General features: G+C 40.6%; 1 protein-coding gene across 1 annotated transcript in view; it reads right to left on the bottom strand.

Moving 5' to 3' along the window:
* Positions 1 to 18,617, bottom strand: part of btbd11b (BTB (POZ) domain containing 11b) — a 69,359-nt gene extending 50,742 nt beyond the window's left edge. The window contains exon 1 of the mRNA XM_035665113.1: positions 17,551 to 18,617. Coding sequence (XP_035521006.1) covers positions 17,551 to 18,403 — 853 coding nt within the window. The 5' untranslated portion in view covers positions 18,404 to 18,617. The remainder of the gene's footprint in view (positions 1 to 17,550) is intronic.
* Between the last annotated feature and the right edge of the window lie 5,785 nt (positions 18,618 to 24,402).

The following is a 24,402-nucleotide window of genomic DNA, read 5'->3' as shown; positions in this document are numbered from 1 at the left end:
CTTGTCTTCATTTGCCTTCCATCAGCAAATTGAATGTTGTCATCACAAAGTATGCCCGGGGGCTTCTTACTTATGGATTAGGGAATGCTGCTCTCGTAATAGACTTTTTTTCATGTGGCTCTCTGCCATCTTTCCTTCATTACACCATGGGCCTAAAAACCCCAAAACCAACGCAACCACAACCCAAGCATGTGGGTCCCCTCTGCTCAGTACGCTGTCTCATCCAAATGGTTCCAGCACGGCGCTGTGTAGTGTGATGTCATGGGGCAATTTTCATTACCAAAGCTTCCCGTGAACATTAGAAATTCATGCAAGTTCAGACAGAGATGAGCAATTAACGATTATAAATGAACACTGTCCCCTGCAGCCAGCACTGATACTGTGAAGGAGCAGCTCAGTGTGTGTGCTGCTACGTTTGCAAGGACAGAAATGACTAATTAAGAGGAGTTAATTTCATAAACACTGATCAGATAATCTTATGTGACACACTCGTGTAAAAGTAAGGGGGCTTTAAAGCTCCTCTCCTCTTGATCTACATCCACAGTGATATCACAGTGGTGGTTTGGGCCCCCAGAGATGAGCTGTTATACACTGTTAAAGACCCATCATTATGGTCTGCAGAGCCATCTACTACAAAATCAAAAGCACATTCAATGAGTTTGTAAATCTACATACAACTCTTTACAACAGCTAACATTCCCAGTGAATAAAAAACAGGACTACAGCACACAGCAAGGGCTTAAAGGTGGCCTCCGTGTCTGCGATATTAAATGCTGAATTCCTTGCCTTACACAATGACTATGGATGATTTTCACCGCTGAACTCAAGCTGTCTTGGTATACAGTGTACGGTAAGTATTAAACCACACTAGAACAAGACACCTCATAATTTCTGTCAGAGCAGCTCCAGCTCAACATATGCTCCTGTGTTGAATGCGGAAAGCTCAACAAAGCTGAGCATGAGATCCAGCTACATTATGTAGTTTCCATGCGAACAGAAAAAAGGATTTCAAAGTAAAGCATATCTTAATGGGTCCTTAATGATGCTTAAATTCCACTGAGGCCCTGCCAGTGGCACAGAGTGAATCCAAGAGAAAATAAAGAGCTTCTTAGATCCAATGCATGTATTTTGAGTCATTTCTCCCTCATATGAGATTTGTGCTTATGATGTATGAAAATCATATGACTTAAGAGACAACCTACACTGAGATCCCTCTTATTTGTACAAGCAACGGTACAGCCTTTGTGGGTTTTGCTTTAAAAATTATGAATTTTAACAGTATAGACAATGACGTTACATAAAAAGAAGATAGTAGAGCCTATGTTTTTTAATATTAAACTCTGTGTTCTGTGCTGAGTTCACAACTTTCTCTCAGAAACTGAAGCATTAATGCCAAATAAACACAATATGACAGCCTTCACATATATAAAAACAGCTATGATTATTTTCCGGAGACAAGAAGAGGTCAAAAGAGCTGTGAGATACAACATTAATGTAAATGTATGGTAAAACTTACAGGAAACTTCTGATAAATGCCAAGGCTGAGATATGCCAGTGAGGTTTTCCTCATCAAAAACTAGTGGACTTCAAACTCCAAACAAAAAGTTTTAATGACGCTGCACTTAAGTTTCTTTAAAAATCATTTCAAACTGTCAGTTACTCAATATGAGCGGTAATAACATCCCACTATTTGAGCTGCTTTCAAATGTCAACATTTCTGGTAAGAAAAAATAAATCTTGAATATGTGACTTTGTCAGCTTGAGGTGACTGAATGATTTATCTGTCCCAGATCCCTGAGCAGATCAAAATCATCCTTGCTATGTTCTCATTTTTCTCCTGCTGACAATCAGGCCTTGAGAGGCATGGCTCATGTGATAAGTCAGACATGATTTATTTGCATCACAAAGAGGAGACATTTCATATTTCCCCACACAAATTTCACAGCTCATGGTTCCCCAACTTCGATTATACATAAAATGATCCTCTCTGTCAAGCATCAATCTCTACATATTCACTCTTAACCTTCACAACGTCTGCCCTAAATAAGAATCGGAGTGCAAGCAATTCTGTTATCCCTCAAATCAGAAATCCAATATGCCTTTTGATGGAAATAGATTGGATGGGGCAGGTTAGCTCTTATCCTGCCAGAATGAATATGCAAATGACTTTTATTTTTTAATCTTGAGTAGTAATCCTTGTCCATGGAGAAAATCAAATCATGCTGCACCTTCAAACACACTATCTCCTTGGCTGGTTTCAAGAACCTTGACATTAGAGCAGCAGTGAATGTGTTTCTTGAGGACAACATGCTGTGCTATTACCAATATCAGTCATTGTGAGGCAGGGGTTGGCCAGCCTCAGGGCGGCAAACAACATGACAGACAGGAAGACATTTCACTTCCCAATAGAGGACAGATGACATGTGTTTAAAGTGTCTTCATAAGTACATATACCCTGCCACTCTCTTCCTCTGTCTTCTGTTTAACTTTCTAGAGGTGACAAGAAGAATGCAGTCAGCTTCTTATCAGGCTGAATCTGACCCCATCATTTCATCCATTAAAGCTGAAATCAGCCTGAAAATCAATGCAATAGCTTCATATTGTCTGCTCTGCACTTTGGATGAAGGCGCAGGAAAAAGCGACGAAGAGGAAGAGCAGAGTGCACTGCCTCTGATGCTGTGGATGAAATGTCGAATATTTGTCTGTATGGATTTAGTCATTTCCTGAGGCTCCCTCTGTTACTCAACACCCCCCTCAGCTCCTCTCAGCTGCAGCCGCTGAAACGGACACTGTGATGTCTACGTGATAATCTTTTTGCCCTCACAAGGGGGTAACACTTGGGTCAACATCACTGATCTGCCCTGAGGAGCCCTCTCTCTGCCTGTGTACATTTTTTTGTTATAAAACAGCCAGAAGTGATGGGAGGGGGCAAAGGGCAGGGTCTCTATCTTAACACCCCCCCAACCCGTTTTTTACAGTGGAATCTGCCCGAAAACATCACCCAGCAGAGAGCTGCAGTCAGAAGCCATCATCAGTCAGGATGAAAAAAAGCATGACAGCACTGGCGCTCAGAGAAAAGTAGGAAAAGTTTTGGGAAGGCCATTAAGTTGAACTCATTTCAGATGATCTAAGGCCCTAGATATGTGACCAGCAGGAGATGTGCTTCTCACAAGGTGCAGCTTCCAGAGAACAGAGTGTAGTGTAGGTTGATGAGCAACCTATGCTACAGGTAGTAGATAGACAGATACATACTTTATTGATCCCAAAGTAAATTTAGGCATCCAGCTTATACACGAAAGATACAGAAAACAGATTGTTGAGTGTAAGTGCCAGAGACATTCTGTCAAGACTGAATCATCCCATATAGATAGATTGAAGATAAATATGTGAACAAATACAAATGCAGATTGTGCATAAGGCAAACATAGCCTTGCAGACCAGCAAATGCACACAGGGTGATAATATTAAGTAAAAATATAAAGTAAGCTACAAAATGAAGATAAATACATAAACATAATATACATCCAAATTGTGCAAATGGCTAACATAGCCAGTAACTGCCTGTCGGTCCAGAAGCCTATTGACAGAATACAGATGAGGATTCAATCAATTTCAGCCTGCCATCGCTTGGAGGACTTGAAAAGTTGTACGGCCTGGGGGACAAAAGACTTCCTCAGTTTGTTGAGCAGGACTGAGACTTAACATGCTCCTCAGCCTGGTGAATGTGCTGTGCAGAAGGTGGCGGGCATCATCTATGATGGATAGTTTATTTAAGGTCTATCTCTCTACCATTGACATGAGGGAATTCAGCTCCTTGCCTACCACAGAGCCAGCCCCCCACTACAGGTCCAAACTGCTCCTGTACTTCACCCCCCGTCTACCCCGAATACGCCCCACAACTTCTGCATGTGGCATGAATCAGAGTTCTTCTTCACATTAGAGGTTTAAAGGGGGAACAAGACAGTGTAGAACACAGTCCCCTGTGGTGCACCAGTGCCACTGACCACAGTCAGTCCCTCAGTCTGAAATACTGTGGTCTCCCTGTGAGAGACTCTGTGATCCAGGTCACCATATAGTCCACCATCATCTCTGTCAGCTTGTCTCTCAATAGGAGAGGCTTAAAGGCGCCGGAATAATAAAAAAACGTGATCCTCACAGCACCCCTCCCCTTGTCCAGGTAAGAGTAAGCCCTGTTTAGTAGATAGAGGAGGGCATCTTCCACACCTTCCACCCCACGAGTGCATGGCAGAGATGAGGCAGCAGCCGTTTCCTGTGGAAAACTGTCAAACTAGGCAGACAAATATGGTCAAATATGAATCAAGATCACTGCATTGTTTATTTCTCGCTTCAAATGTTTTCAGAAACATATTTTATTGTACTGTTTGTCTGTAGAACTTGTGTGACCAGGCAACCTGCCATTGTTTCCTGCTACGGAGGAGTTGAAACCAAGCACAGCCAATGATTGCAGCTCAGCTCGCAGTATGTCACCGCTGCTGGCTCCAAAAAAACAACATGACGACAGGGTTAATGCCAAACTTGAGGATTCAAAACTGTACTCCACAACCAATGGGTGACGTCGCACTTGATGTCCATACTACGTCAGCCGGTTGGTGATTGTTGGAACAGTGGAAAGACTAACAAAAACTATTTTGGTGAGGTTTTATTTTGTTTCTGTCCACTTTCAATTAAGTTATGATGTTCCAAATATATGCAAGATAAAATGACCATTTGTCTGGTGGTGAGTGATAACAATATTTCTGGTTAAACAAAAGGTCTATCTCTATAGAGATCCTTTCAATATTTTTTTCAGACACTCAGAATAACAATCTGAGCCTGTCAGCAGCAAAAACAAGCACTTTTGGTGTATGTACTCTGATTGTCCCAAAGGATTAGCTAACATTACATGTCCGTTTCCTATTGATTTTCTCATATAACTTGGTGAATTTATTTTGAACAAACCAGTGTTGGTGATTGTTTGACAGTCTTAATTTTGGTGAATTTTATTTTGCTTTTGCCCCATTGTTTTGGTCTGAGATGCTGGTGCTCTAGTGCAACATCCAGTGGCAAGTTTGTATAGCTATATAACCCTTTATGTACAGTACTTGAGTAAATGTTCTAATGATCTTGCATCATAAACGTGATTACAAAGCTAAAAATCTAATCTTTGTATCAAGTTTAAGTTTTTTTTTTTAAATTCCCCTTTCGGCAGACTGGTATTTGTAGCTGTCTTATTTTGACTCAACCTCCTGTTTACCAACCCCCCCACCACATACCTCACCCATTAGAAGTTCTGTGCACTGCTGCCTCTCCTGCCTCCCTATCGTTGTCATCCATCTTCTCAAGTGTTGGACTGTACAGTCACTGTGGCAGCGCTGCTTTTAGGTGCTGCTTAGCCTACTTGGTTCAAGCTACTGACAGGCAAGCAAACAGACCAAATTGGATAGATGCAGCTTCGCCTGCCAGCAGAGGCAACCCTAATAGTTCACTTCAGATCTCGGCTCAGCCCTTTCTCATCTGTCACACGCACACACACATTCACACAGAAACAAAATGTGCAGTCTCTTGTTTTCAAGCTATCAGTCCCAATGTTTTTCACCTTGTTTTCATATTCTGCCCTCCATCTGCTTCTCTTTTCTCTCCCTCTTTTTCTGTCTCAATAACTCAGTCTGTGTGATTGCGTACAGCACACTGCATGTGTTCCAACACAAAATGCACTGTGGGTCTCTGTGGGAGTGCAGCAGAGGTTGAATTTATCATTTAATTCGCTATGTAGGTTCTGCAGGTGTGCAAAAGGTTACAATAGCAGAAATCGGTTTTGCAATCAGTCATCATCGCCTGGAGACAATCAATAATTTATATCCTGAATGAGGAATGAGCCTGAATTTGACATTTTCAGAGATGGGACTAAGAGGAAAAGGTGTGTTGCTGGGCTTCATTTCACCACTCTCTGGTGGTCTTGTTCTTCTCTCAGAAAGAATTTTGTAGGGAAGGTTAATAATTGTAATGGGACACTGGGACAAGAGGATCTATAGTGGTGCACTGTACTGTATTTGGTCCTTCTCCAGCAGGGGTTGGGACTTAGTTAAAGTGGTTTAATATAGATTCATGATCTTTCCCAGGAGAAAACAGGAGCCAACAGGCACCAAATGAGACAACATGAAAGATACTAGTCCTTCTCTCTGGGAAAAACTAAACAAAAATGATTCAATCCCATATGCTTGAATAAACTATATATGCAATGCATCGAATTCATGAAAGTTTCTTGCTTCATGCATTTTTCAGTGGATTTGGAGATTATCTGAAAGTGAACAGCCCTTCCTCCCAGCATGCAGTAACTCATCCTCCCGGTGCTCTTCCTGTCCTTTATAAAACAGACTTCCAGCTGTGAGCGAGACCGTGTGGATCAGAGCCAAGTGGCCGAGCTGATGCAACATCATGCCAGGAATAAAACTGAAAGACATACCTTTTTCACCAGAAGTGTGTCATCCTCTCAACACCTCTCTATCTTGTGAGTCAGAGAGAGCTTTGAACTTCTGTCTGTCCAAAGAGAGACAGTGACTGAACTAAAAGAATAGTCAGAGCATACAGACAAGGCTGACTCATTTATAGTGGCCTTTAATCACTATTGTGCTATGGCAGCGGTGTGGGAGTTTTCCTAGAAATTAGCATTGGTTATTAAAAATAAAACAAACATAGCTTTTAACTTTCAATGCTTTTCACTAAAAGGCACTGTGTGTGTCCATTAGGCCTGCTGAATATGCTGAATGTGTTTCTTAAGCTAATTCTAATGTTTTGAAACAGTTTAGCCATTGGATGGGTTGACATGAAATTTGACATGCAAAGCCCCCAGAGGATATACACTGTAACACCTTGGGTTACAGTGTATATATGGATGCAGATATCCAAGGTGCCCAGAGGATGTATGCTAAAGACTTTGATGATCCCCTGGCTTTACCAGTAGCACCATAAGGTTGGAAGTTTTCATTTAAATAACAACTATTGGGATGGACTGCCATGAAATTTGGCACAGACACTCATGTTGCTGTCAGGATGAATTGTAACTTCAGTGTCCCCCTGATCTTTCAACTAGCGCCACCATCTGGTCAGAATTTTAAATGCTTATGGCTAATTAGCAATTGTTAGCGTGCTAACATGCTAAATTAAGATGGTGAAAATGGTGTAACATTATACTTGCATCAGCACATTAGCGTTTTCTCATGGTCATATTAGCATGCTGATGTAGGTATTAAGGTCAAAGCACCACACTATGCCTAAATACAGCCTTGCAAACATGATAGCATGGCTGTATAATCTGACTGATTGTCTGCTAACTGCTTCCACCACCATCTGACCAGTGCTGGGCAACACACACACACACAGTGACATTTCACCAATGACAAAAGAAAGTAAAAGACATACAGAAACAAACGTGCGTGCTCATTTTGACACATAGGTCACATTAATCCAGATTAATCCGGAAAAATCACATCCCAGGCCAAACCTCCAGCCTATGAACCAAGCTGGCCCGTACTAGACTCTCAGTCTCTTCACAGAAATCTTCTCTGTTTTGATCACTGTAACATGTTACTATAATGTGTTAGGAACACTGCCTCTGACCGCTGAATTATGTTTCGTCTCTGTGATTGTGCATCCTTGTGCAAAAACCCACTCATCACAAATTGCCCAATATTGAATTATTTTATATAGTTAAGAATTTGGTTTACAGGCAGACTTAAACAGCAACTGTGGTGCCACTAGGGTAACACCAACAAGGTAAAGTTTTAGTGTATTTAACTTTTACTTACTTAACTACTTTTCCACTTAGCCTTTTCTCTAAATCCTACTGTCAGAAATCATTTTGGAAATATCAACTTTGTCATGTGTGTCATGATCTCCTTCAAAAACTTAAATCCTATCAAATATACGTACCAAATAAAGATAATTTCCCCAAAGGAAAGTTAGAGAAATTTATACTATATGCAGTACCCACTACTATTAAATTACTCCAACGTAACATTTATAGTTTGTGTTTAAGATAATACACTGCTATAGCTGTCATCTTTTCACAGTATGGTTGTTATTCTGCCAGTCATCCACTTTAAAAAAAGAAATGGGACTAAAGCAGGAACCAGCATATGTTAGTAATAAAACATGTCATGAACAAAATAGACATATATACCTTCTCCTGTGGTAATCTGTAACATATGCTGCTAGTTCAGCTGGGGGTTGAGTAAATTCACTCAGTTGGAGTGAAGGATTGAGAAGGAGTCCAACGTTCAACTGTTTAAGTGCAGAGTTTGGGAAAAGCCGTTTGTTTGGCACTGGATATGTGGACCTAATGTAAAAATGTTGATTGATACTCAAGCAAAGTCTTGTCGTCTAACACATTTCTCATTGACTTTCTCTCACATCACTCACACGCTCTGTAGTACAAACTACAGTTACAGATTGTAGTTCGATCTGGAGGAGATCTGTCATGGTTCAGACACATGTGTCTGTCTATAGTGTGAGCTTGCCGGAGGCTACCCAGCAGGGCCTTCCAAGTCTGGATTGACAGAACTATTAGAGCGCTGCCAGATATGTAGGACGGGACAAGGTTACCTCAACTCAACACTTACTCTCCATCAAGGCAATGGCAGAATGTGGACTCGAACAGATGGAGGGAAATGAAGATGCAAGACAAAGAGAATGAGAAAAGAGCAGCAGAAATAAAACAGAAGGGCAAAGTCAGAGAGGGAGTGAGGGAAGACAAATAGAAGATTTATTCACATCTTGATTAGTCTTATTAAGATCATCTGGCTACATTTTTCAGGTCACAAGCTCTGATTGAGGCAATTTGAGAGTGGAAAATGGAAAGGGGAATGGCGTAGTCACTTTACTCACACATGCATACAGTATATATGCAATGACACACACAAAGTCCGAAGGTCAGTGCTCTGAGCTCTCATGGGAGGTAATTGGATACCAGTCCATTGCAACGGAATCAGTTAGTGCATCAGCAGATTCAATGCCTCCTAGAATGGTACTAAGCCCCAGTATGTGCTTTTCTTCATGTCGTTTCATTGTTCACAAGCAAGCCTACATGCTTTAAAGGCAACAATTAAAATGACAAATACAACCATAAAGACAGCAAATCTTTCTCTGACTGAATACACTAGATATACTGTGAATGTGGTGTCTCAAAAATAATCTTCATTTTTAATTACTTTTTAATTAGGTGTTTCTAAAGCTCAGTCCATTGTGTACAGTATAATAATTTACCTCAACACACCTCAACAGGCCAGAATGCATTGAAGCCGCAAGAGGTGTTTTCTAAACTAGAAAAACTTGCTTTCTTGGTGTTTCTGTCACTATCACCTTCACTACTAATCACTCCACCTGCAATTTAATAAATCAAGTCCAGGCACATCCAGGAGATAACTGAAAGACATTCTGGGAAATGTGAGAAAACAGTTAGATGAGGCAGATTGAGAGGCTGTTGGTATATTCAGGTTGGTGTAATAATGTGTAAAGGTCAATTTTAAGGTTTAAGGCTTCACTTTGACTCCAAACCACCGAGCAGCTTGTAAAAGATTTAGTAATGAAACAAACCAGTGATTATATCCATACATTCAAGCATAATTATGTTCTCCAGTGAAAGTATGTTTATTCCATGGGAATGCTGGCATGTCAGAAGCAGAGTGTGTTTACTTCTGTCACATGAACTAGATCTGCTCTGTGTTTATACAGCTGATGGCTCTGTATTCGTCATGTGCAGAGGAAACACGCATAAAGTGGTTTATAGAAGACTGGAATAATAAAAGTTCAGCTACCCACGAGCACTACAGAAATGTCACACGTTTGCACCGCTACGGCTTACTGTATGCCATGTGGATTTGTGAAAACTGCAAGAGAGGTGAACATTGGCAGCTCAGAGGGGATATAGGAGCAAATTTTCTTTAATCTCTACGGCCTTTTGTTTTTTTTGTGGCCACCCTAATTTCTACATGCTTGTATTGAGCTGTATTCAAATGTTTGCAGTCTGCAACTTCACCACTAGATGCCACTAAATCCTACACACTCGTCCTTTAAACAAACAAGATATAACATGTTAGTTAGTTATTAGTGTGAGTTTGAAAGGTGCTGCTAGGCGGAGTGTGTTACATTTAGACAGAGCCAGGCTTGCTGTTTTCCCGTTTTCCAGTCTTTATAGTAAGCCAAGGTAACCGTCTCTTGGCTGTAGCTTGATATTTAATGTACAGACATGAAAATTTTCTTGTTTATCTCTTTGTAGAAAAGCGAAAATGTCAAATTATTCCATTATTCCTTTGACTCAGCCCACTCTGTATTCTTTAAAAAGTGGAAGCTTTCTGATGAGTGTCTCCATTCATCCCAAAGAACTGGTCTAAGCTGTTCTCAAATAGATCTCAATTGGTGCTCTGGGCAGATAAGAGCCCCTCATCACATGGATTTCTGGACTGACTGGCTCTGTGTGGGGCTGGACTGCTGGTTGATTTGGAGAAATGATGTCCTGATATGACAGTATTATCAGCTGAGGATTAGCACCCACACCCAGAGGAGGCTAACTGTCACTGTAGATGGTTTTCTCACAAGTAATGAATTTATCAGCAACATTGCTGCCGGCAGGTCCTCTGACTGTCATATTTGTGTTACTGTGATTAAACAACAGCAGGTGAGATGATGCAGGCAAAACTGGATTAGCATAGCGCTGCTCGTGACTGGTGCTACAGCATGAGATGGGATTGTATATTTGCTGAAAAACCTGCTTTGTTCACAACAGACAGAAGACAAATTTGGCTCATAGTTCATCACCTGTGAATCTAGAGGTGTCTTGACGTGTCCCGACATGCCACTTTGTATATCAGCCATATCACTTTTCTAAAGAAGACAATTCCTCTGAATTCTGCTCAGCTCACATTAAAGAGGGAAGAAAAAGCTTGTTTACCAGTATCTTCTTCATAATTTCCAGCCAGACTGGCTGTTATTTAAACTGGATCGTTTCCCTCTATACAACAATAGGAATTCAGAGCTGCAAAAAAACTGTGCAGTAGATACTGATGCTTCACCAAACTAATCCACTTGCTGGTACTTGTTTGCCCAGAGTATTCTTCTTGCTATAATAAGAAGTAGGCATTGCTTGTCTGGGTCTCATCTGTCACCCACAGCTTCTCTTATGGATTTTCCTGTTTTGATCCTTGCCATCTGTGCCTCTTTCTCTCCCTCTGCTTTTCTTCCAAAGTTGACATCATGAACAATTCCTTCTTAGCCACAGCTTCACTGGATTTGGCGCCTGAGTGCAGAGTAATTGTTCAACTATTTTGGTCTAGCATTGGTATATTTGCATTGTCTGGAGCTAATGCAGAATACTGAGAAAGGTGAATTTCCTACCTGTGCACTTGGAAAATTAAAAAAATCAGTCATCCCAGAAGATTTAGTCCAGAGGGAAACAAATCCCTCCCAAAGAAATAAAGTGAAGTAAAGTGGCTAAACCTTAAAGCACACTTTCTGGGTTGACTTTGTCAGGGCTATAACTGAGTAAATCGCATTTCAGTGCAAAAGGCCAAGCATGAAAAGTAGGGGGAAAAAACTCAAAATTAGTCCTGCTGCAGCAGCTTCACCTTTACAGTATACCACTGTGGGTTTTTTTTGCCTTCATATTCATAAATACTGGTTAAATTGGCCCAGACTGCAATGTTTTGTTCCTTTTCTTTAGAAGTTAAAAAATACGATGTCTGCATTGAATGACCATTGAAAGTGTCCTCAATAGAATACAGTTTTTTCTATGTGTCTGTTAATTGTGCAAAATGGCTGCAGTCACATTCATATAGTGGCTGGCTGACACTGAGCTTAATGATGCCAGTCCACCAGCTGCATGTATCAACACACACAGCAATGAGTGACATTGTGCAACTGAAACTTTTTATACAACTCTTTGAGGTGCATGAGGAAAGAAAAGATGGTAACAAAAGAGAAAAAGACACCCTCATTGGTGCTGCGAGCTTAGCGCAGAATTAACTGTATTCAATCACCTGTCTCCTTTTAATCAACTGAAGTAAACTTGGCTAGAGCTCTCCCTCGCTGTACCAGACTCCATGTCACATCAGCATTCCTCATTCTCCTCCCAAACTTGCAATTAATACCAGATCTCCTCCTGGGCCATGTGTGACTGTGTGTGTGGATGTGTGTGTGTCCCTCTCTGTGTGTATGAATCAGCCTGTGTGTATGCTGCTGCCTTATATGCCCAAGGGTGAGCTGCTGTGTAAGGGTTTCCCTAGCACAGATATGTTATATCTCACTCCCAGACATAATGGGGACTGGTCTCCACTGGTACAGAGTGGTACCCCTGCCGCAAGCAGTCATTCCTGTCTGCCTGCCTTCCCCACAGCATGTGTGCACCAGGCACCGACCTCACACTGCAACGACGACTATTGGATGAGGAACAAAAGACCTGTGAATGGAATGGGACCTGCACTCCCTCACCCCTGTTAAGTGATACTAAATCAGCACAAAACTACCTTGAAGAAGAGCAGTAAAGTGTCACTATTCTAATAGCATACACATCATACTCTCAACAAACACCCCATTTCTTCTGGTTCTCACACATGATGTCTGCGTGTGGGAAATTTTAAAAAGTGAGGTCTCACTTTTGAATGTTAAATGTTAAGTGTAGGGTCAACCAGATCATATTGTGCTGTTAGAACATAACACTTTAAAAGGAAAATTGCACCTCGGGTACACATTTCACACTGTAATGGTCTAATGATTTCCAGGAGATGTTCTACAGTGCTATAATTTACTATTTTTGTGTACCCACTTTCCCCAAATTTGCCTTTTCAATTGATTTTCCACATTTCACAGAGTGCCTTCTGACAAGACTCAGAGATGACTGTCTGTTAGCAATAGTCATAGTGAAGAATGCTTTCTAGGCAAGAAACAGTAAGAGTGAAGACAGAACAATGCCACAGAGCAGCATGCCCGGTTGTTCAAATTACCTCAAATTACCCCTCAACAGGGTTTATATTACATATGCAACTGACAACAGCTCCAAGTTGTGGCTGCATTGAATTTCTACTGAGGCTGCCATTGGTAGAGAAGTATCTTTGACTGCCCTACAATGATTGTTCGATGTCACTGCAAAAATAATAAGCGAGAGTGAACCAAAACAGTAAATTTTGTGGGTCAGAAAACCAAAACAATGAGCTATAATGTTTAAATGCTCCATAAAGCTGAGGGGGAACTGCAAAGTCGGATGATAATCCTCTGTGGGTTGGTCACTATGAGGGAACCCCCTTTCACTTCACAGATTCCTCAATATAAATATAGCAGCATTAAATATGTCATATTTACCCACCAGTTTAAGGTTACCTAGCAGAGGGTTCCTGAAATGGTCCACTTGGTACATAAAAAAAGTATACTCTTAATGATTTAGTTTGCTAAAAAAAATCCTGTCAACTGTAGCTGCACTGGAAAGTATTTCAACATCACGTTGTGCGTGTTTGGCCACCTGTCTATGTGAATAAAAAAAGCGCCACCATAAAACAAAATGGGCCATGAATTGCAAGGTAAATTACCTACACTTGTTTTAGATGACTTTAGGGTAAAAATTTCCTTAAAATCTTTCAACCAAACCAGCTCTGCCCAGACTTGAAAGTCATCTCAAACCTAGAGTGTGATTAGAAACTCGTCCTCAGGGTGGTACATATCCCTGAGCGATGGATATCATGTTCCACTAGACATTTTCTGTGACATGAACACATCGTTAAGGAAATCAAAGAATCACTGTGTTCCTGGGTCTAGTGGGAGCCATAAGAAATATCCCACCATATAGAGTAGTTTCCTGTTCAGACAGGATACCACAGCCGGAGAAGGGAAATCCAACACCCACCTGCAAATAACACTGAGTCAGACATGGTGAGAGGAGCCCCTGACATCTTGATGTATGTGTATGTGTGTGAGAGTGTGTGTTTTGGGCTAGTGTGTGGGAGGCATGCCATATGCTAGATGTGCCAGTGCAGAACTGTAAGGTGAGGTAGGTGAGAACAGACATTATAACATAGGGTAATTATGGATCTTGTGTTGAGGCCTGACATATCAATTAATGACTGATGAGCTTCAAAGACCTATGTAAATCCATGCACACCAATATATAAGATACAGTATATAGTCTACGGTATAACTACAGAGCCTCTTACACTTGTTTTTCTATTATCGATCACTCCTGGGGTTTTAAAGAAATAGTTCAACATTTTGGGGAAATACAGGTATTCGCATTCTTATCAAGAGTTATATGAGAAGACTGATACCACTCGCATATCTCACATCATAGTACACTAATGGCTACAGCCAGCAGCCTGTTAGCTTAGCTCAGACTTAGAACATGTCTTGCACAAGCCTCATCATCACCATGCGGTTACCAGGCAACCAGTGTTGAAACATGAGGACGTTAGTTCTTCTGGCCAAGAAATGATCTGCCACATAGCCACATAACACCACAAAGTATTGTTTTTATACTCCGGTTTTTAAAAAATCACTTTAGATAATGTGCTTTCAGACTTTATGCTAAGCTAAGCTACCTGCCTGCTGGCGGTACCTTTGTAATTACTATACAGAAATGAATCTTCTCATCTAACTTGTGGCAGGAAAGCCTTTTCCAAAATGCCAAACTATTGCTTTATGAGTACAAGCTCCCAAATTTGTATAGCTCATTACTAACGTACCTGGTAGAGGCAAAAAAGTTCAAAAAGGAAAACACCCAACAAAGTCAATACCTTATTTAATTGAATTTGTGACAGCACAAAAAAAGGAAATTATCTTTGGTGGAAGAGATGCAATAAAGATATTCATAAAGGCCTCCTGACAAAGCTGGGTTACTAGCGTTAGCTTAATGTGGAAAAATCACCTCAATTACTCCTACTTGGCACAGAGAGACGGAGAGAATGGATGGAGCGATACAGAGGTTCAATTTGGCAGGCAGTGGCTCGGTTAAGGTCAACCCACCCTCGGATTGACTGGCTGTTTGATTTTACTGCGAAGACAACAAATGATGTGGCTGTGTCTCGGCCTTATCTGTCACTGCAGATAGAGGATATCTTGAGGTTTAGAGGTCCTGCAGTGTCACAGTAAGAAATGTGGTGGAGGACAAAATCTTCCACAATACTGGAATTTCCTATATTAACCAGTCATCCTCTGATGTCTTAAAGCTGCAATGACTGACATTTTAGCCCCTTGGGGGCAGCAGGGTCAAGCTGTGAACACACTGACATATTATCACTTTAAGTTTCATTTGGATGGCAAACTCAGGTGGTGGCTGTGTTAATTACGAAAAACAGCACAAAAAGGCAAATACATGGATTTATAACTGTGCTTATTTAGCATGCATCTTAAAATCTGCCAAAATCTGCTAAATGTCTTGAGACTAAAAGCTACACTGGGGACAGAAAAAAAACAAGCTGTGAACACAACAGCTAAATAAAGCTTTACTTACTTACTTACAACACTTTCATATTATTACCCTTTACATTGATGTGGCTAATGTGCTAGCACTAAGTTGCCTATTAACACGTCCAGCAGTATTAATTTGTGTTTCTGGTAAATGTAAGTACAATATTCACCCCCGCATTTTAGCTCTGTTTTGGTTTCCATCAGCAGCTTAAGGTCTCTTTAGGTGCTAAATGCTCTGGTATGTTCACCAGCTAGTCACTAAGGAGCAGGTGAATACAGCCTTGAACTGTTTCGTACTATACAGTCAGAGAGCGGTGAGCATGAACCAAAGCAATAACGCGTGCTGGAAAAACCAAACTGATAAAAATGACATCCTAAAGCTCTCTCCACATTACACATGATCATCTGATGCATTGTTATTATAAAAATGACATCCTAAAGCTCTCTCCACATTACACATGATCATCTGATGCATTGTTATTATAAAATTGTAGATTTTAGCAGCTTTCCGAGACATTTTTATTCAATTAGTGAACTACACACACCATGGACTTCATGCACAATGCCACTTTTATAGCCTTGGTCATTAATCTAGCCTTGATGTTTTTTGTTTTTTTTTTGCATCTCATCGTATTCACTGGTCCAATGCACCACTGAACACTCACCACACCTCTTCTACAGCTGTAGCCTCACTGCATGCCAAGTGGCCTGAGAGTGCTGAGTGACTGAATATTGACATTTAATACTGTATGTGCTGCTCATACTGTAAACTCTGATGGCATATTGCAGTTTCTGTGGACTGTCTTGGCATTTTTGCACAATGTGTCAAGATACACAGTGAGTAAATGCACATTTATGTGAATTTAATTCTGACTGTGCAGCTGAAGCCTTACAGTTATGTACTAATGTAAGCAACCAGACATGAAAAGGGTAAACAAACTGACAAAACTGTTTCACTGTAAGAGGTACAGTAAAATAAAGTGCTCTTCTCGTGATGCCAGGCTTCTGTTGGTGATTCATCAATACGGTCACAGAGTCTCTCTTAAGTTTCTCTCTCTGTGTGCCTGTCTGTCTCTCTTTCTCTCCCTCACTCTATAACTCAGTTTTATTCACATCACTCTGCATAATGCATGATAGCACATAGGTCCCCCAAGGCCTTTTATTACGTAAACCTGTTGCAAGAGGAGCCACAGCAGCACTTTTACAACATCCATCAAAACAGGGGCAAGCATGTGTTGGAGTGGTTTGTGATGTATTGCTGGTTAATCGGCAGTGAGGTTTGAATACAATTACCTTCAAAGCACACACCAAAAGGTATTTCTTAGCACTTGGGAGGTTGATGTGAAAACTACTGGGGAAGGTATTGTGTACACCAGAGTCAGCAAATGTACACAGGGATGAAAGACTGCCTTCCTCTTTGGATGAAAAGAATGAAACTCATCTCTGCAGGGCATCATTGTAGGAAACCAACAGGGAGAGCCCCTTTCACTGAAAGCTCTCAAAGTGAGGCATTAAGCCCAGGGATATCAGGCCCTGCTTCATAAATTTTGTGCATCAGCACAACAGCCACAAATAGTATAAGAAGGGTATCAGAGAATAACATCTGCAATGTAACACTGCACAGGCGACAGAAGAGGAAAGCTGGCCTTAAGAAGACTGCTCTCTCCTATCCTGATCTCAGCCGTCACCTACCTGCAGCTTCTGCAGCTCCCTTGCACTATTTCAGCTGCAAAAACGCTCTTACACTGATGTATCTGACTTAAAGTTCACAATTCCTCAGCAAGAGAGAGATTGAGAGATTTAACTGTTCTATATCAGAGATCTGGTAGGAAGTGAATCTACGGGACCTCTTTGTATAAATCCTCATAGTGCTCATAATTGTGTCATTTATGGTGCAGACTTGTTTGGATGACCTACCTTGTTACATTAATATATGACTGTTTGGAGTATATCCATCATTACCCTGTTAATGATGTAAAAATCTATTGTGAGATGAGAGGGGGACTCATACAGGTGACACATTACGCATAGGGATTTAAAATCTGTGGCTGTAAGGATATGGAGTGGAGAAGGACCCTGTTGCATGGACACACAGTATTCGTAACTCACCGCTTGCATTCTTCCCACAGATCAGGTGTTGCCAGGACAGCAGAGACCCCCATATCTCTGCATCACTGTTGACGGCCTGCTCCAGGATCTCCACAGTGAACTTGGGGATCCCGTTATCCCGCTCCAGCAGCGCACTGCGCAGCACCCGCGCGTACACCTCGCGGAAGAGGCTCTCCATGCACGCAGCCAGGTAGATCGCGGCGTGCTCGTGGATCCTGACCGCAACCCTGCTGTCGACCATCCACCTGAAGAACTTCCCCACGTTGAAGATGAGTCCGCAGCGCAGCGACTTACCGCGGCTGAACTTGTCTTCCTCCGTGCTCATGTTGTACAGGGACAAGGCACTGAGGGCCGCGCTGATGCAGTTCATGGACACGGTCCACGACAGGACGATCTTTATGGCACTTTGTATCTCATATTTGGTGCATTTGGCGTAGCGCAGGCTCAGGCGCTGCGCCTCCTTGGCGACCCTGACCAGGGCCCGGCTGACCAGCACCGAGAGCCTGAGCAGGACGTCCTGCGGGGGGGTCGGCAGGCTCATCTCCTCGTCCCTGCTCAGTGCGCTCGCCACTTCCCCGAGGCTCCACGGCACATCCTCAAGCTCGGGTAGTTTAGCGCACTGCCCGGTGCTCTCCAGGATCTCGGCGTCTTCGACCAGGACCGTGTTAACAGTGTCCAGACTGTTGTGTCGACTGTGCATCGAGTCGGTTAAATGCCAGTGATTCCCCCCATGTGCCTCTGAGCAGCACAACGACGCACTGGAAGATCTGAAGGAGTCGGCGGCTCCACCATAACCCGAGTCTAGCGTCAAATCCTCCAGGGTCCTCGCTACTGTCTTGCTACTCCTTGCCATAACTGCACTTCATACTGTAAAGGAGGGCTTGGGAAAGTGGAGGAAAATATTCAAGACGGTGGAGTTTGAATACGCACGCGCCTTGCGCGAGCTCTGCTGACGGATATTATTCAGTTTTTTTAGGAAAAGTCCACCCAGGGCTGTCGCGTAAAGTTAAAGAGTAGTATCTCACTACAGTGCATCAACAGTCACACAGTGCTGTACCAGCGCAGTGCCTGACATCTGGGGGCGGGGCCGTGGAGAACCGAGAACAGCTGTCAGCCAATGGACTCTCGGGATGAAGCAGCAAAGAGTTTTAATTGGATCGCTTTAGAGGATCAATAAAAAGTCATTGATCCATCCAGCCCATGATTAGGCTTATTAATAAAACGGCGATGTAAACAGTGATCACAGTGCTTGTTTTATTGTCTACAATATTAATTAATTAAATGTGGGGAAACTTCATGTATCCAAACTTTGGAAGAGCTTTAATGCATAAATGCTGTCAAATGTTACATGTCAACGACATGAGTTGTGGTGAATAATAAATCACTTAGTGTAGAAGGAGGTACTTTTCTATAATCATGTTTAGAGGACAAGTCCACCAGAGGATCAGGCTTTTCAGATATTTTCTGAGGGCTCATGTCTGATCGTAACATGACTCAAGACCATTAATAATAGATTGCATGCATAATGTATTCTTCTCTGTTCCTCTGGCGGGGAACTCATTGAAAAGATCTGAATTACTTTCAAGGTCATTTAGCTGGGATCACTCACAGGGTCTAACCTAACCATTTAGTTTTTTTTTCTCCTAAACCCACAGGCTCAGTGTAATCTCCATGAACCCTACTCCACCTTAAAGGAAATCTAAGATAGATACATGTACAAGTACAGTTTAAGATATTGCAGAGATATTCTTTATTCTCTAACAACAACAGTGAGGTATTTGGTTTAAGTTAATGTACTGAAAATAACTGCAGTATTGACAAAACCAGTTCAGTGCCAATAACTGTAAATTGTCGGGGTCTACTGCAAATATTGGGTGGAAAAAAATCTAATGTGTTGGTTAAAAAAAACATACTCCATGAACTGGAGAGTGCTCACAGATATGTGAGACTGTGGCTGCTTTACATCTAAGATGCAGCAAGGCTGTAGCTTCTGCATCTGACAGCAGGTTGGATGTCTCTGGAGCAACAGTGAACCCTGGTGTTCTGCAGTCAAACTTCAGTTTATTTGTCAGGGCACGAGGCTGAAATGGCTTTGTGACACAGAATTTCAATGAATAACAAAATATGAATTCTTTTTGTTCAGGGAACATTTCTAACAACTAAAATCGTTTATTCTCCACTGCGGAGAGATCTTTTTATACATGAGATAATTTGCCATCTTACAGGTCTTCAATCTAAAACTGCATCAGTTCAGCGCACAGTAAGATACAGAGCAATGCCAGAATGTAATTCACTACCAAAACATATTACATAACATCATATATGGTTTTTAAAGAGAAGCAAAACGTTAGTAATTAAGTAAAGTAATATTCGGTGTATCAGGTTTCCATGGTTGATCTGTGTGAAATCATATTTAATGTTAAATCATGATATATTCAGTCGGAGCTGGTCTAAATGTTGTTGTTGTTTGATTTATTTATTTTGTGTATGTTTGTCTTATCTAAATTGTGTCAATTGTTATGTTTCATTTACAGTAGACATATATTACAATGTGTTGTGTTAGTGTGTTGTGATGAGCAATGTGAATGTGTATATTTGTATTGTATTGTCACCATATAAACTGTGTGGGCCCCAGGAAGAATAGCTGCTGTTAGGCATAAGCTAATAGGGATCTTAATGAGTAAACAAACAAATAAACAAAATCATTGTTGGCTGAATTCAATTTGGCTGCATGGTGCTTCATGGTGTTGTTCATGCTGGCTCTCTGCCACACTATGATGGCTTACTGGAAATAGAACAGAGTCACAGTCAGTGTTTTTAGTTACACCTGCCCTTATCCTACGGCATGTCAACATGTCTGCGGTGAAAAGGCCTGTCCGTATCTACATTACAGGCATGTGAATACTGTAGATATCCATTACATATAAAGGACACACTAATGTTCAGGCTGTCAAGGTCATACAAGGACAGTGCTGGATGTGTGACAGAACAAACATGTATCTCCAAATCGAACTCATATTGATATTAAATGTTTTAGGAGGTTCTCTCTCTGCTCTGAATGTGAGCGGTGTAAATGATTATCCCATACATTACTGCAAGGTCCACAGGAAGGTCTCCACAGCACCGAAGGATGCAGTAGGATGAGAAAGGTCAGAGACACATCGGACAGCAGAGGTGAAAGGGGACTCAGATATTTAAGTAGGATGTCGAGTTTTCATGAGAAATCTTGGATGATTAGTTACAAGTAAGCATGTCCTCATCCCCTGGTATTGTCACAAAATTTGGGACATTGTCACACACATTACTGTTATTGAATCAGGTATTATCCTTTAATTTAAAAGGAAAAAAACAGAAAAATTGAGACAGCTCTGTCTTCATAACAGTAATGCCCTCTTTCTACAGGTTCAGACAGAGAGATTGATTTTAATCATGTTAATTTATCTCAGTAACCTCACTGAATCCTCTATAACACCTTGATCCTTTGAGGATAAAAAAGCTACAATGTTAGGCACCAAATAATATTGGAGAATCAATTCTTGTCAAAATTAAAGCAGCTAAATTGGGTTATAAAACTCACCCTGAAGGTCATTTATAGTCCTGGAGGATAATTTAATATAACCGTTTCATGTCTATGTTGGGGCGCAAATTAGCCTTTCTAGCCAAGGGAGTGCTTTAATCAAACTTAATTTAGAAGGAGCAGCATGTCAGAGGCAGCACAACTCAGAATGAGGTAATTAAAAAAGGTGATTTTGTGGCAAAAGCCTTTTTCTAGTTAAAACTCATCAGAAGCATAAGGACAAACCAAGTGACCTGTTTTTAAGCCCCACTATCAGCATGGCTCTCTAAGGATGGCAATGTTGGACTGATGGTCTGTTGGTTTGTCCACCACACTGGTCCAGACTTAAATATCTTAACAACTATTGGATGAATTTCCATGGAATTTGGTACAGATATTAATGGTGCCCAGTGGAGGTATCTGATGGATCCTTAGGTGGACTTTTCCTGGATTGACTGGCACTTTTGTACAGTCATTTATGGCTCCCAGACAATGTATGTCACCATCAGGTTTACATTACATTTGTGAGTGAAATGTCTTAACAACTATTGAATGGATTGCCATAAAATTTGGTTGGCTACATATGTCCCCTTAGGATGGACTGTAATAACTCCAATCATCAGACCAAATTTTTGTGCAATATTTTGTTGACTTGACTATAACGGAAGACAAGAACGGCTGTTCTTAGAATTATTTTTAAATATCGTTATCTCCCGAGATAACAAGATAATCATTTCCTATTGCTTATAATATTTATCACAGAGCCAGCATGCAAGGCTCATTATAGATATAGCATTGGTTCAAAATAATGGACAATGCATGGAAGAATGCATTAAAATAAATTAACTCTTTTATTTTTGTTTATCAGTTATGAATCTACCCCAGGATAGTCATGACAGTTATCTTGAAGGCTGAAATCAGGTGTGATCAAATCAGAATCAGAATCAGGTTTATTGCCAAGAAGGGTTTCAAATATGTGGTGCATAACAACAAACATAGAACAAGAAAATTATAAATAAAGAAGAAAAAACGTACTGTAGGTCAAGAAGCATAAATAGAAAATTCACAATAACATACGAAAAGTATTATAAAGACAATAAGAAACAATATGTGCAATATGATTGTTATTTTTATATTGTTATTTGAAATGAAAGCTGAATATAGTATGTGCAAAAGATCACAGTATTAGGTACAGAGAATAAATGCAATGCAAATCATGAACTAGACGCTTATTTTTCGAGTTCTTCATAGTTACCCCATGATTTCGAGAATACAAAAGTCAGTATCTCCTGATAAATTATCTAATTTAACTACGGAATCTGTCTTTTGTTATCTCAAGATAACGGCATTAGAAAATAGTTGCAAGCACAGCCGTTCTAGGCTTCCACAAGCCTCAGCTGTACTTTGTGTTTAGAGCTAATTATGTTAGCATGCTATAATACTTAACTAAGTTGGTGAACATTGTAGACATTATAGGCAATCCACTAAACATCAGCGCTTTGTCAATGTGAGCATGAGCATGCTGATATTAACATTTTTACACTCTTTTACACAGCACTGTGCTAATTGTATTGACAATTAACTTGGGACAATAACTGAACACATGCTGGGCAGTATAACTGCAAACTACTCTTTGTGTCAAACATTGGCCTGAGCTGTGACTGCTGAATCCAAAGCAAATAAAAACCTGAAGGCCTTTCCAAAAACAATTCCTGGTTAATACTGCCATCTAGTGTCCACTTACATAGCTACATGTAATTATTGCATGTTTTTTCTACTGTATTTTACAGTAAAGCTGATTTTATTTTATTAGAGCAGCTATTAGCTTTGATCACAAGCACCTAAAAGAATAATGCAGCTCACTTACTCAGCACAAACTATTTCAAAAAGTTGTTTACAGTGCAACTAGGTGTAACCAAGTCATTGACAGGAGCAATCAGAGAAATCACCACAGTTCAACTATTAGGAGGAATTTACTCTGGAAGTGAGGGATTTGTGGCCCAGGAACTAGGTCACTAATGCAGTTTGTGGAGCAGCTGAAGAAACTCATCTCGTGACAGTGCAGACTTTACAGTTTACTGTTAGACCTCAGTTACTGCTCAGACCTCTGTTTCTGAATCACTGAGCAGGGTGTTAAAAGCAAAGCTGTTTTCCTCGTAGTCTAATCTGGATGACTACAACAGAAATAGAAATTGTCAGCTGTAATGTTCTGAACAAGTTAAAAGCCTGTAAAGACAGATACTTACTATAGCCTAATAGTAGATATACTGTACAGCTCCACAGGCCTGAGTCTGTAGCAATAATATTTTGTGACACCCTGCTCCAGGGTGATAAAATAGCCCTACTTCCCTCTTACTTCAGTACAGTACATTGTCTTTCCTCTTTCAGTGGCATTTCTTTGTGATATTAAGCAGCAGAAACAGATTAGATAATTCTGCAAAAGTATTAGCATTACCCCTTTTAAATAACAATGGTATTTTGATTAATAGTGTAATTAAAATCAACATTTATTGTGGAGTAGAGAGACGTGTGGGTTAAAAATGCAATAACCTATTCAACAACACACAAAACAAAAAAAATTTTAATTTTGTAAATTAAATATTGCCTGATTTGCCATGCATGCTTACAATGTTATATAAATGGAAAATCCAACCTACATTAGACATATAGTCTACTCTCCAGCTTAGCTTTAATTTTTTTAATGTTTACATAATCACACAAATCTCTCATTATAAAATATTGATATTTTAACTCAAAAAATTACATTATTGTGGCACATTAGTGAAACATTGACCAGAATACATGTCTTTTTTCATTGAATTTAAGTCTACCATGTACAAATTTGGCCATAACAGATCATTAAATTGGGATATAGCCTGTTTTTAACATGTTATTTTGTAATATAAATGCATCTAAACTAATGTGACAGCATTTGACATTAAAACCGCTGTGGTGTCCAGGCATTATAGGGGTGCCACCCCATGCCACCCATTTAGATCTGCCCCTGTAGCAGAGGCATGTTTTTATAAAACAGCAACCTCTGGAAACACAATGGGAGCTCCTTTACTGGTTTCAGTGCTCTCTGCAAGCTGACTTCAATTAAAACTCCTTTAAATCATCTCTAACAATACGATGAAATTGTGCTTAAAATATACAATCACACAAAAATATACAAATCACACAAAAATCACACGAGAATAAAGTACTTTTTTAAACATATAAATAAATAAAGATAAGAAAGATAAGAAAGATAAGACGACTGTACAGAAGACCAGAGTGCATTAATGTAATGCATA

The sequence above is a fragment of the Morone saxatilis genome, unplaced genomic scaffold (genome assembly GCF_004916995.1).
Source record: "Morone saxatilis isolate NCDOM2014 unplaced genomic scaffold, NCSU_SB_2.0 Contig2, whole genome shotgun sequence".
NCBI classification, from domain to species: Eukaryota; Metazoa; Chordata; class Actinopteri; family Moronidae; genus Morone; species Morone saxatilis.
This window is presented reverse-complemented; position numbering and strand designations above follow the sequence as displayed.